At 41.4% G+C, this 13,526-nt stretch overlaps 1 protein-coding gene across 22 annotated transcripts in view; it reads left to right on the plus strand.

Annotated features, from left to right (window-relative positions):
* Window positions 1-13,526, plus strand: part of MAP4K4 (mitogen-activated protein kinase kinase kinase kinase 4) — a gene marked incomplete at its 3' end in the record, with an annotated part of 163,957 nt that overhangs the window by 123,863 nt on the left and 26,568 nt on the right. For 4 of the 22 annotated variants that reach the window (XM_080614257.1, XM_080614261.1, XM_080614262.1 and 1 more), the window contains exons 13-15: window positions 3,972-4,133; window positions 6,220-6,306; window positions 7,066-7,212. In XM_080614257.1, the coding sequence (XP_080470383.1) occupies window positions 3,972-4,133; window positions 6,220-6,306; window positions 7,066-7,212 (396 nt within the window). Of the gene's footprint in view, window positions 1-3,971; window positions 4,134-6,219; window positions 6,307-6,972; window positions 7,213-10,338; window positions 10,501-12,557; window positions 12,789-13,526 lie in introns of all 22 variants that reach the window. The other 18 variants (XM_080614249.1, XM_080614267.1, XM_080614260.1 and 15 more) reach the window with 8 other exon arrangements.

Genomic DNA, 13,526 nt, shown 5'->3' on the forward strand with positions numbered 1-13,526 from the left:
ATTAAAGTGCTGAGGACCTAAGGACTTCACTCCACATGTTTAAATACAGGAGGAGTTCCTTTGGACTAGCTGAGGTCTAGACTGCATGCCTGCTTGTGGTTGGAGTGCATCTGCCTTTTTAATTTCATCCAAAAGGAGTGGTTGGCACACCAAGACATCTTCAGAGTATGAAACAAAACTGGGTAAGTGGAGATGATTGGATGAGTCACTTCAAAAGAGCAGTCCTGATCTGAACCAAGGTGGTAACGTAGGTGTACTCACAGGTGATTTTTTACCAGGGCTTTGTTTCTTTTACAGAAGAGGAGATTATCTACTTCATTTGAATTGCTTGCAGTTTGGATTGGTACTGAGTAAGAAGTTCTGCTTCTGGTTTATCTCTAGTGTGGGCAAAGCAGAAGTCTCTTTGCTAGTCTTTCCAATCCTCTTCACAAGCTGATACCAGGTTACCTAATTCTTTGTGAAGGAAATAATTAATATATCTATTTATCAACCTTCTTCTGGATATAAAACAGAGTAATAAAATTTTATTAATACAAAAGTAGAGGATCTGTTTTTATATTCAGCATTTCACTGTAAGAACAAGGTCCTGAATTTGTTGGTATACACCAACTGCATGTGTAGTTGCATTGCCCCCTCCTGGTAAATCATGCTCTACTGCATGGTCTTCCAAGTGGAGATGATGGATTCCATTATGAGATTGTCATTAATGCATCCTAAAACAAGACAAAGAGCTAGTTTATTGACACTATTTTTTCTGTATGGGTTTTTGATTGTTGGCATAGTAAATGCCAATTTTGCTAAATGCAGCAGTTTGAGGCAGTTTGGGCTCTGTCAGAACTCTGGTTTGGCAGCTCTGAAATTTCTTTGAAGAGTTCCTGCCCTCACCTTCTGGTTAACAGTTAGCTCCTTGAAAATAAGCTTTTCATCTGACATGTAAAAGAAAATTGGTAATACCAGATCCAACAAAAAAAAAAATGTGGATATGCATCCATCATTTCAGTGAATCCAGATCCATACCTGCTCTCTATTGGGCAACAGTGGTTTATATCAGGCATTTTTTTGTAGTGTATGATAAAAATTATAGTATCTAACAATCACACTTATTAAATGCAGAAGCCCAAGTTTTACAAACAGAACTGATGTTCATTTTAACTAATGGTTTTCCCTGTCCTGCTCCCCTCCTTTGGGCAAGCCTAAGGAACATGGTGACCAGGGCTTTGGTGTGTCCTTGTGGAAGACTTGCTAGAGCAGTCAGGAAAGCAACCTTGTGCCAACAGAAGAATGGTAGGAAGTCAGCTAACGGGCTGCTTCTAAAGCCAGCTTGGGTCAACGTCAGCTTGCCACCTACCAGTTTTGCCATTGCTTTGACAAGATGTAGACAAGGACCCAAGAGATGCTTGTCACTGTAGGTTTCCTTTCCCTGGGCTTGCTAAAGGTAAATTCCACTTTGTTAGCAGCCAGTAGTTCAACGCTTAGGTTCCAAAGGCCATGTGCAGAGGAAGCAAAACCTTTCTGTATGGCTGGGGCTGGGATAAGTGGATTGTATGGGGTATTTGTGCAGGCTCCTGTAATGCCAAGTGCTCCCTTCCCGCCCGCTTGGCGAGGGGCTAAGGCGGTGTCTGACGGGAAGGCGGAAGCAGTGCCGAGAAACCCCATCTCTCTGTGTACTTTGGCGCATAGACAATAGCACATTTGTGCTTTGGAGATTTCACTTGAATGCACACTGGTGGCAGAGAATCCTTTTTTTTTTTTTTAGTTTCTTTCGTTGGGTGATAAATATTTACTGTTGGTGCTGAGCTGGCAGTCTGGCTCAAGGTTTGCTTAAAAATCTTATCTTTTAACAACTGGTCAATTTGTAGCTTTCTTTTCTCATATTAAGTTCAGTTATTTATAATTATTACTGAATACTTCTGTGTTGATTCAAAAAGCAATGAACTTGTTTCATCAAAAAGACCTAAACTCTGTCCATCTTCCTTATAGTGAGAATGATGCCATCCCAAGATCTGCAATATATCCACTTAACAATGTCATCACAATATTGTTAAACAGACAGGCTTCATCTGTTTAAGAAGTGTTAAGAGTTGATAAATGTTCATATTAACCAGTCAGCAGTGTGCTGTCTCTTGCATCCTCAAGGCAACAGAATTACTGTACTTCATATCTTAGTTTTCTTAAACAAAGAGCCTGTCAGACTTGATTAGCCAAGAAGCACCTGAATGTATTAATTAAATATAGAAATTGTTTGACATAGATGTGTATATTCAGAAATAAAAGTGCCTACTTAATCCTTTTATGGTGCTTTAGAAATGAAGGAGTGAAACCCATGAAATGCAAAGCGTGCTGTAGCTGCCTTGCAGTACTTTTACTATTTTTGTATCTACATTCATTGAAGAGAGCTTGTTTAAGCAAGAGAGAAAAGTCTGGTAGATGGATTTGGTTGGGAGAGAAGGCACAAGAGCAAGGGAGCTGTGTTTCTGAGAAGATACAGAAAATGTGGTGCAGCTAGTTAAACAGAATTGGAAAGCAGCCTGTTTTATTTAAGTACTACTAATTCTTAACCATCTTTATTCCCCTCCCCCCCCCCAGTGTTTCTTTTCCACTGTCGTGTCAATATTGATTCCAGAAGATGGAAAAGGCTGTTGAGCTTTCAGTTACTTCATAGTCATGCAGGGTCATGTGCCGAGCAGAGAAAACTTATCCTGTGAAGTAACACAGGAAGTGTAGATTGGCCTTTGCTTGTTCAGCTGAGCACAACTATGAAATGCACACTAGTAACTGGATTTGTGAACCCAAGTAAAAGCTTAGTTTGAGTTCTCTTGCAAGTCTACTTGGAGTGCCTTAAGACTGACAATCTGTGGCAGCTTTTCTTCAACAGAAATTGATGGTAGTATTAACCTTAATCTGAATGGGAAAAGGAAAAACTAATGTAATTTTCTTGGGATTAAATTTGGGTGTGCTTCTTTTTGTTTAAATTTCGTTTATGAGTTTTTAGCATATTATAGAAATCTATCATGGAAGTAAATATTCCCTGTAGATGGTTGAACGGGAGACAGCTGGGTCTTTTGACACTTAGGCAGTTGTGGGAGGCTGCCTGGAATTTCGAGGTAGGTGGAGTAACTGGATGTTTCTGTAGAAGTGCAGGAAGAGTTGGTCACGACTGTATGGGCATTTAAAATGTCTCTTCTGAAGTCATTTGTGGTGCTGTGTAGACATAAATGAGTCAGTTCATGATTTCTAGAGCTGTTCTCCAGGTTCTTTTCAGACTTGAGCAGACTTACCAACACCAGTTGGTATTTGGGTCATGCATGGAAGCTTATCTGTGTGAGTGTAAAACCTACTTCAGCTGGTTTTCCTCTTTTACACATAGGTGCTTTTGATGTCTGGGGAGGGCCTGAGGTGCTGCTGGTTGGCCTTCATCTTCTCTTAGTCAAAGTTTTGAGCAGTGCATTAAATTGAGCTTGGTTGTTGACCCAACACCACCAAATTCTTAGCAGACCATAGATTGTGTTAAGAGAGAAACTGCTTATCAAAAGCTCAGTTGTCATTTGAGTTTTAGCTGATTTAGTGGGACTGACGATTCCCTTTTGGCAGCATTTAGATGTTGAAGTCAAGAAAATTGTCATTCTGATTAAGATTTGAGTTCAACAGTTGATCAAAGATTGAGATTTCAGTTTGAGCCTCTCTTGAAGAGCAGCAGTGAATTTCCACACCTCAGTTGTCAGGAATGTGGTACATGACTTTGTGTGTGTGCATGAAGAAACCAGAAAGAATAAGTGAGGCTGCTTTTAGGGACAGTTGTGTGCTGGGTATGAGTTAGTTTCCTGGTGGAACGCTTGCACGTACTGTTTTGTCACTCAGTTGCAGAGCTTGCCAGTCCTGGTAAATCCCTCTCTTCACAGTAGAAAACAACTCCACCTCTTTCTTTGATAACAACAAAAGTAAAACTTTGTGGTTTCTTTTCCCCTTTGTAGCAACAAAGAAGAGAACGGGAAGCTCGAAGGCAACAAGAGCGTGAGCAAAGGCGGAGAGAACAGGAGGAAAAAAGACGTCTGGAAGAAATGGAGAGGAGGCGTAAGGAAGAGGAAGAGAGAAGAAGAGCAGAGGAGGAAAAGAGGAGAGTAGAAAGGGAGCAGGTGAGTCCATGATACAGATATACGTGTAATAGGTTTGTTTCTTCTAAATTCTGATTTAATTTTTTAATAATTAGTAAGCCTAAATCAGCTTGGGCAACCTGATGCTGACCCTGTCATCTTTGTTGTCTCTGACAGCAGGCGCACTAACATAGATCATAGAGCTTTATGGAAAATTCTGGCAGCCTCAATATTACTTCAAAAAAAGAAGTCTTGCTGAAGTACTCATTCTAAATTCAGCTCGTGCCCCTGGGCTTGGCTAAAACCATCGGAATTGGTGAAATCATCACTGGGGCTGAAAATTGTTTCTAGGCTTGTCTTGCTGGATCAGTGCTTCTTGCAGGACATGCCCCTGTTTAGAAGGCCTCCCAGAGAATGGCAGCTCTGTTAAGTGTCAGCTTCTGGCACCCAGAATTGGTCAGAGGCTCGTCATAAACTTCTGAATATTCTGCATTTGAGGTGGAAGCTTTGAGCTGCCAAGGGTTTTCCTTCCTAAAATTTAAATATGCAATCTCCCTCTCTTGCTCTATTTAAAATCAGCTCTAATAATGTATGCCAGTTCAGGCAGCAAATATATCTTTAAGTTGTGTCAGTATATCTTTGTGTCTTTAATACGTAGAAAGTACAGGTGAGAAATTCAGTTGCTGTGTTTATGCATGAAATCTGCATGTTTTAAAATCCTTTAAAAACTTGAATCAGGGTGATAATCAGGGTAATAATTACTGTGCATGTACTGCAAAATGCTGATTCCAAATAAAGGGCCAAAACTACTTGTAAATTTCCTATTAACTTCTGGAATGCTGGTTTTGGCCTGATACACCTTAATTTTATTCCAACATAAAGTACCTGTGTTTTCGATCATTGGTGGTTGTGTTACTGGGGAATTTTATTGTATTTGTATATATTCCAAAAAAAAGCTGGAGTCAAAAGGAGAGAAGACTAACCAATGGGAATAAATGTATGGAAAATCTCTAATTACAGCACAGCAATTTGCTTTTGGGCAGACACCGGGTATTCCCCCAGCTGCTTTTTAAACTGTTGAAATGCTAATTACGCACGGTGCCATTAATGACAAATGGTTAATTGGTGTGGCCAAGCTTGAACCACTCTGGATTTTCAAATTTGTTTATTTTTCAGAAGAAAAGACATGCCCCCTCTTAGAATTCTTGTTAACCCAAACTATGGCACAGCCAATGTGCGTAACAACAGTATAGTGTATCTCATCAGTCTGTCACAAGACTTTCTATAGCTCCCATCACTGTGTCACTGATCCATTAATTTCTTTATGCATACACTGTAAATGTGTGTGTGTGTGTGTGCTTGTGTGTGTGCGCATGCACATGTTACATACTTCCATTAATTGCATGATAGGATGTTATCAGCTTGGGTTTGGTGCTTCAGAGTTTGAGTTCTTCAGGGGGTCAGGCAAAGCAGTGGGTAAACCTCTCGACCTGTTGAGGCTGCAGGTGAAGAGATGGGTAGATCTCAAGTTTGGTCTAATATCTGTTTCCTGGTGGATGTTTGTTTGTGTCATAACCATCGCATAATTCAGCAAGGCTGGCAGTGTCTGCTCAAGACAAGCTTCTGGTGAGGGCAGCAGGGGAGATGGCAGGGCAGGTCCCAACTGCACTTGGCAGAGCCCCTCTTGGGGAGCTTGCTCCAAGTCTGCCTACACTATGCCTGGCTCTAGCTGTTGCTAACAGTTCATCGCACCAGTGCAACAAACTAATGTTTAATACAACTTGCATGTGACTTCGTATTGGCTGTGTTGAGTCAAGACTCGCTGTGTTTTAACTTTCCAAAACCTTCAAGTGCATTTTGCTGCTTCTTGAAACCACTTCCAAAATATGGAAATGAGCTCTGGCCCATGCTGGCAACATTTGCAGGAGTGCAAATTTTAGAACAGAAGGGGCCGAAAGCCAATGCTCAGGAGGCAGGGCTTTCTAAATTGTTCTGCAGGCACTAATCCATCCTGAAGTGCATTTCTCGTTAAAGCTGAACTGGGGAAGTAGCGTGTGGTGTTCCACCCAGGGGGTTCTGATGCATTCCTTTTGAATAAATTTATTGCTGGGTAATTTCTATGTGACAGGAGTATATCAGGCGACAGCTAGAAGAGGAGCAGCGGCACTTGGAAATTCTACAGCAGCAGCTGCTCCAGGAGCAGGCCATGTTACTGGTAAAGCACTGTATCTGTTTTGTTCAGTAGCTATAGGATCCATGTATCTGGCCAGTCCTAGGCTTCCCTCCATTGGGCACAGCTGCACTGACAGTATGACAACAAAGGAGCTTGATTAAAAGGCCATTTATGCTAGCGTCGTGGTCTGACAGGCACATATGAGAAGTGCTGTATGGTCACACTGCTTTCTGGGCTGTAAGAGGAGGCTTTATGTTAAAGTAGAGCAGCTCTGGTGTGGTGGTCGAGTTTCTGAACAGACCTTGGCATTCAGTGAAGAACTAGAGTGCTTATGTTGCAGATCAAAAGCACACATGATATGTAAATCCACCCCAGGATACAATGGCCTAGTGTTGGTCTAAATCATTGTTTTATGAACTTTACACTGGATTTAGTATAAATAACTTTTTTTTTTTTCTTTAGTAAATATCAGTTTTGGCATAACTCTCCATGTCAAGCTTAGCGGTACACACTCAACTTTCCCAACATGAGACACATGCCATATTGGTCTAACTTAGCTCTTGGGTGTACTTTAATGATGATATAAACAAAAAAAGAAAACAAGAAAAAAGGCAACAACAACCAGAAAGGTGCATTTTTATCGGGATGGATAGGGACATGTCCACTGTACTGTCAATGTCATGTCTTGAATTACAAATTCTTTCAAAGGAATACAGATGGCGAGAGATGGAGGAACACCGACAGGCGGAGCGACTCCAGCGCCAGTTGCAGCAGGAGCAAGCCTACCTCTTGTCGCTGCAGCATGATCACAGGCGGCAGCAGCAGCAGCAGCAACAACAGCAGCAGCAACAGCAGCAGCAACAGCAGCAGCAGCAAGAGAGAAATAAACAAAGCTATCATACCCCTGAGCCAAAATCCCACTATGAGCCTGCTGAAAGAGCGCGTGAGGTAAGCCCTGTTTGTGGGCAGAAATCTGCTGCCTGCTCCTTTGCCCCTGCCTGTTGCCGTCATTGCGACTGCAGTTCTGCTGTAGTACAGTTGGAGACCAAAGCGTCACTCATAAGGGGCAGGATATTTTAAAATGTAGCCCACTGGTTTCTAAACCTGAGGGCTACTTCTGAGTACTTCTGCTGTGATCATTGGAGTGCAGATTTCTGAGGGTTGAAAGAAATTCTGGAAGGCTGCAGTCTGAGGGGACCTGGTTTTGGAAGCGTCACATCAGGAATTTAATCTCATCTGCACTTCATTAGGCATGTTTTCATAGGAAGCATTGGTGCAGTTGGCAGTGTGTATCTCTGGCAAGTACTGGCGACTGGAAACTGGGAAGCAGTTGGAAAGCATGAACCTATGAGGGATGCTTGCACATAGTAGTGCCTGTTTACACATTTGATGCTTTAGCTCATGCTCTTGGAAATCTCCTTCTCATGAACATAAACCTGAATTTCATCAGTTTCATTTTGAAATGTGAAGTATCCTCTTCTGAGATCACACTTTGCTCTTATGAAAGTCAGTGGTGTTGCCTTCTTGGACTTCGGGCACTAACAAGTAGATCTGAGATCATCAGAGTGCTGTTTGTTTCAGTGAGTGGTCTCCTGTTTCCATTGGTCCACGGTTAACTTTGCTAAGCAAGTCATTTGATGCACCTCTTTGATGCACCCTTGGCTCTCTTTCAGAGGTCTTATGTTTCCCCTGAGCACCATAGTGCCCACAAACCACCAGACTGGACAATACTGGTCAAAGCTGTTAATGGCATTCATCACTAGCATGTGGGAGCTAGGTAAATACATTTTGGAACAAGAACAAAAAATATCCTTGAGACTGTTGAACATGATAAAATAGCTTTCAGTCCACCTTTGTCCAGTAGCACTTTATTGCTTTTGAAGTATTGCTGTTTGGGCTTGGTGAGCACAAACTCATTTTCTTGTAGATACTGTTGTCCAAGTTCTTTATAAACCATGTTTATGCTATCTTATCCATTCTGCTTGGTGGTTGAAGTATCTGGTACATCTCTCTCTCTCTCAGAAGAAGTTCGGACTTGTCCGGTATGTGGTGGTGCAGGCATGGAACCAACTCTCCTGTCCTTGTTTCACATTCCTGGCCCACCTCAGTGAAAGCATAGTGCCAGTCCAGTGTTCCTGTCCAGCCTGAAGGCTGGCTTTGGAGGAATGCAGAAATGTGTCTCCTCCTTGCCTCCCATTTTATTTTCATAGTTGAAAAGGAGAGAAACACCCGAAGAGTCAAAGTGTTACATCCTTCAGCAGAATTACTGATTCAGCTGGTTTTTGTCATAGTTTTTTTATTTTGTGATTGCTCTAGCTAGAAGGAGTAAAGTGAAGGTGCAGAAATACTGTGTTAATAGTCAGATCTTCCCAGATATTGCTGTGAAATATTCTTCTTAAAAACTGTGGTAAAGGCACAGCCATAGTATCTTTTTTTTTTTCCCCCATTGCTGTAGCAATGGTGATATAAGGAAGAGGAAGGACTTCCATGATTGGCTCTGGGAAACAGCAAGGAGCTTAGTGAGGTTTAATGCCATTTTCTAATCTGAACAGTCAGATGACTGGAACAGGGCCTGTTTTTATCCAGGGATGTGCTCACTGTCTCCTTCCCACTTCTTGCCTGGTTCTCAGGACATGTGGTTCGTGCAGTTTCTGTGCTTTGTGGAAGAAACCTATCATCTACAGCTAGCACCATGAAAGCCTGTTCCTTCAGACAGAAGGACTTGGGGCTTTTCCTTGTTCTATTCATAACAAGGAGTCTGGCCTGTTTTTTTAAAGGATGGCTCTGTGAAGTTGAACACAGTAGTGAAAATTATTGTATAGTGAAGATGTGTGCCTCCATTATTGTCCCAAGACATGGTGTAGTTTGTGTAGACCTGGCAGAAGCTTGTCTGCTTGTTCCCATAGGCAAACTGTTAACTGTCCTCAAATTTTGTAAAACAGAGGCAGGTTGGGTTTATGAAGCAGCCCAGCTGAGGAGTCCTGAAAACTTGCCTTTGTCTTCTGACATGGCTGTATGAACAATGGGTCTCTCCAGGCCATCACTGCAAGGAAAATTGATTAGGAAACCACCCCACTACTGCGTTTGTACTCCAGGCACAAGGGTTAAAGCGAATATTGTGAGCAGAATTTCATCAAATGAAGTCAGCCCAAGCTGCTAGTATCAGTTTTCTTTGATGATGTGATAAAGTGCTGGGAGTTTAATGTTCCTCAGAGGCAGCTGCTCTGGCACAGATGTGCACACTGCCCTGGTTCCAGCAACAGACCAGCTTGGGAAATAGGAGGGTATTTCCTTTTTGCCTGGAGCCTTCCTCCACCTCTTGCTGTTCATAGTTCTCACTTTGTTCACAATGCTGCAGTCTTGGAAACGGCAGTGTTTCTGCATGGGGACCTCACGTGATGTTCTGTTGAGAACTGAGCATGTTCCAACTTAGTCTTCCGCTTGACTAACTCTCACAGTCCATGTACGATCAATTCTACATCTCCTTGAGAACAAGAAACAAGCTGCTGGGGGTGTTCTCTGCAGCATATGAGGTTGTGTTGGGACTGTCTGATAAGACCAGGATGACCAGCCCTACAATTTCATACCTAAAACTGAACAGCCTCCAGTATTACTGGGTAGAAAAGCATATTCTAATTCTTCTTGCGTTGCTAAAGAAACTAGCACAAGAAAGCAGATATCAAATACCATTGGTTGAGTGAGGCAGGTAACTACAGTAAGGGAAATACACTTTTATATTGAGAAGTTGTTTATATTTTCATCTATCCTTTTTATTGTCTGTGAGGAAAATATCAATGGATAATAACTAGTCTAGGCAGAAAGAAGCTCCATACCATATCACTTCACATCTTACTGTGTGCTGTATCCACTCTGCCTATTATTCCCTATTGGAATACTTGCCATTTTGATGTAGTTCACTAGGTGTTTTACAGTTATGGTGAAAGTGATAGGGAAAAAATCCTGCCAAATGTATTCGGTTTCTTTATGGTAAACTAGAAGTGGTACTCACCTTCATATTTCTACTGTAATTGGTTTTATTGACTCCAGGCTTAACCTCCATTTATTTTGGTTTAGGTGGAGGAGAGATTTAGAAAAACTAATCAGGGCTCCCCTGAAGCACAGTCTAAACAGATGGGCAAAGTGTTGGAGCCACCAGTGCCTTCAAGATCAGAGTCCTTTTCTAATGGAAACTCAGAACCTGCTCAGCCTGCCCTGCAGAGGCCAATGGAGCCTCAGGTAAGTGTCCAAGAAAATCTCGGTGAGCCTGGAGGAAATGCAGAAGTCCCAACATGTTTCTTTCAGATTTGCAGATCTTGGCACTTAGTCTTATGTAAAGGGTAGCACTGTTACACAAAGCGGCTTATTCAGTACATTTGCTCCTTGTCTGTTTTTGCTTATTGATAAACTGATGGATTTGTGGGTTTGGTGGTGTTTTTTTTCTTTTAGTTTGGGTTTGGGGTTTTTTTGTGTGTGTTTTTTTTATATAATGTTAGAGCTAGATTTAGAACTGTTGCATTCCATTATTGTCTGTGCAACAGCAGAGTGGTGGGCTAAACACTGGCAAAAATTGCAGTACGTTTTTACAATTCAGAATTTGATATGCACAAAATATTTACTACCACAAAGGGTGCTCGGGAAAGAACTGAGCTTGCTTTGTTTTTCCAGTTCTTGCAGAAAAAGCTAACTAAACAAGTGGGTTTTAATAGTATAAGCACTGCTTCAGAGAGATTTACAAAACATGACTAAGAAAAGCAGGTTTGTTGTCAGTAGGCCTACAGTTGCTAAATAGAGCTCTGTACCACCCCTGGAAAAATCAAAAAGAGGTTGAAACCACTGAGCTGTGTGGCTGCTGTCGTTCTGTTGTTTTCTAATGAAAAACCTTCAGATCTTGTTATCTGCATTTCATAGGAATTGCAGCATGAATTTATAAAGTAACCTTTGTATAAAACTTCGATACACCCCATAAATTCAGGGGGATCTGGATATGCTAAATTAAACTGTGTAGTTCTGCATTCAGTTCCTCTGTTTCCATGCAGAATTTTCTTCTCCCAAATTAAGTCTGCTGATGACAGTGCAAGCTAAACCCATCCCTCATTGTGACTAGGTATTGCAACTCTTTTAGGCAACAGGAGAATTTGAACAGACGGGAGAGTGGGAGAAATCAGGACAGAACTTCATCTCTTACTCATTAATTCCTGGCTTTTATTCAAACCTCTATGATTATTTCAAAATATTGGACTTGTATCTTCATGCTCTCTGTGCCAGTTACTTTTAAAGTCTGGGTCTTCCACTTACATTAAGGATAATCAGGCTCTTCAACAGCTGTGTGTATTAAAATTGAGGAAATAATAATCACATAAAAACAAATACAACCAGCCTACTGAAACTGGGACTGAAAGCAAAGTTTTGCTTAATTATAAAGTGTGAAAACAGTGTGTTCCTCAGTTATGACCTTTTCTTCTCCTTAGTTTCAGAAATGAACTCTGAAACACAGTTTTTTGCACAAGGAGGGGGTTAGGCTGAAGAGTCAATATGTATTTCAGTGGAAATCCCAATAGGGTTTTAACTCTGGAGTCACTGTTGTGCCTTCTTAGTCTGTGTAACTGAATACGTGTTCGTGTACATGTGTTCTTAGTTTTTGGATAAATATGTATATATGTACAGTATATGGTACATATATGGTGTAAGTATAATATACGTTGTACATATGTATACTGTATACAATATATATTATGGGGGGGTTGTATATATTTCAATGACTGTAAAGGAATAAAGGCTTTTGCATTATGGTCTTTGTCCAAAGGTTTGGAACTGTATCTAGTTCCTAAATTTATTAGGTAACGTAAATGTCTGTCAGTTTGCACATTTTACAGCATTCTTTAATTTTGTACATTTCTTCAATTGGATATGTGCTTCCAATTTCCCAGCCCATCAGTGCTGCCATGAGACCTGACCAAAGCCCACTGAAGACCAAGGAATGGAAGGCAACTTCTGTCTTGAGTGGCCTTTGGACTCAGGCTCAGGGTGCAGATATTAGGTCCCCTTTTCTTCTGGGCACCAGTGTATGTGTATGTGGAGAGCGTACCTCACCAAAAATGCGTATGTGCTGTATTTTCAGTCTGTTACGTTCTTTGGGCGCTTGCCTTGCTTTTAAATGCATTGATTCCACCCCACGCTTACCTAATGCCATAACCAATTTGTCTCTGCCCGCCCCACCTGCCTTTATTCTGTGTTAATTGGAAAGCCAGTTATACTGAGCGCATTGAATGTTTTATGTTTTGTTTTCTTGTAAGGTACAGTGGTCCCATCTGGCATCTCTCAAGAACAATGTTTCCCCTGTCTCGCGATCCCATTCCTTCAGTGACCCTTCTCCCAAATTTGCTCATCACCATCTTCGTTCCCAGGACCCATATCCACCTTCACGCAGTGAAGTGCTAAATCAGAGTTCTGACTCTAAGTCGGAGGTACCCGACCCCACCCAAAAGGCTTGGGCTAGATCAGACAGTGACGAGGTGCCTCCAAGGGTAAGGAGTAGAAAGACAGATGTGTGCTATTTTTCTTTATTATTAATTATTATTTTCTTAAGGATGTGATACCCTGGGCACTGGGAAGACCGTGCCCTTGTGCCAGCATTGGTAACAGTATTTTGGAAGGCAGATCATAACATAGGTGTTTAGTCAATGGGTTAATAATAATCAACCATAAGCACAATATTGAAGCTTCATATAAAATTGGCAATTATTTATAGAATGCAGCTATTTCAGAGACAATTTATTATGCAAAGTGAACAAATCATTATCATACTCAGGAAAGAATTTAAAATATCCCTGAGGTTATTGCTCAGAGTTAATTTTCCTCTTCATCTGTTAGCAACCCAAACTATGAAATGTACACGTATTTAAAATTGAGATGGAGCTGAACAAAAAGGAAACATTCAATATATTTCCTCCTCCTCTCCTTCTCCCAACCCCCCTCCCATCCACTGGGATTTGCTTCTTCTGAGTATATTCTTGCTCCCCCACCAGCCTTTACCTTCTGCTGATCCATTCCCAGGCATTTGTTTGGTTCCCCTGAGCTTATTCTCCTAATTCTCATGCTGTTTCAGCAAATTGCTTTGTGCCTTCCCTGCTTCAGTCAGAGTGCCATATTCTTTTAGAATGTCTCAGTAGTTGGAGGGTAGTGGGGCGTCTGTGTGTTCGTGTGATAACTATTAAATACTGCTTAATGTTAAGACTAAACTTTTGAGTTCTCTTCCAAATCTG

Source organism: Psittacula echo, assembly GCF_963264785.1.
Source record: "Psittacula echo genome assembly, chromosome: 3".
Classification (NCBI taxonomy): domain Eukaryota; kingdom Metazoa; phylum Chordata; class Aves; order Psittaciformes; family Psittacidae; genus Psittacula; species Psittacula echo.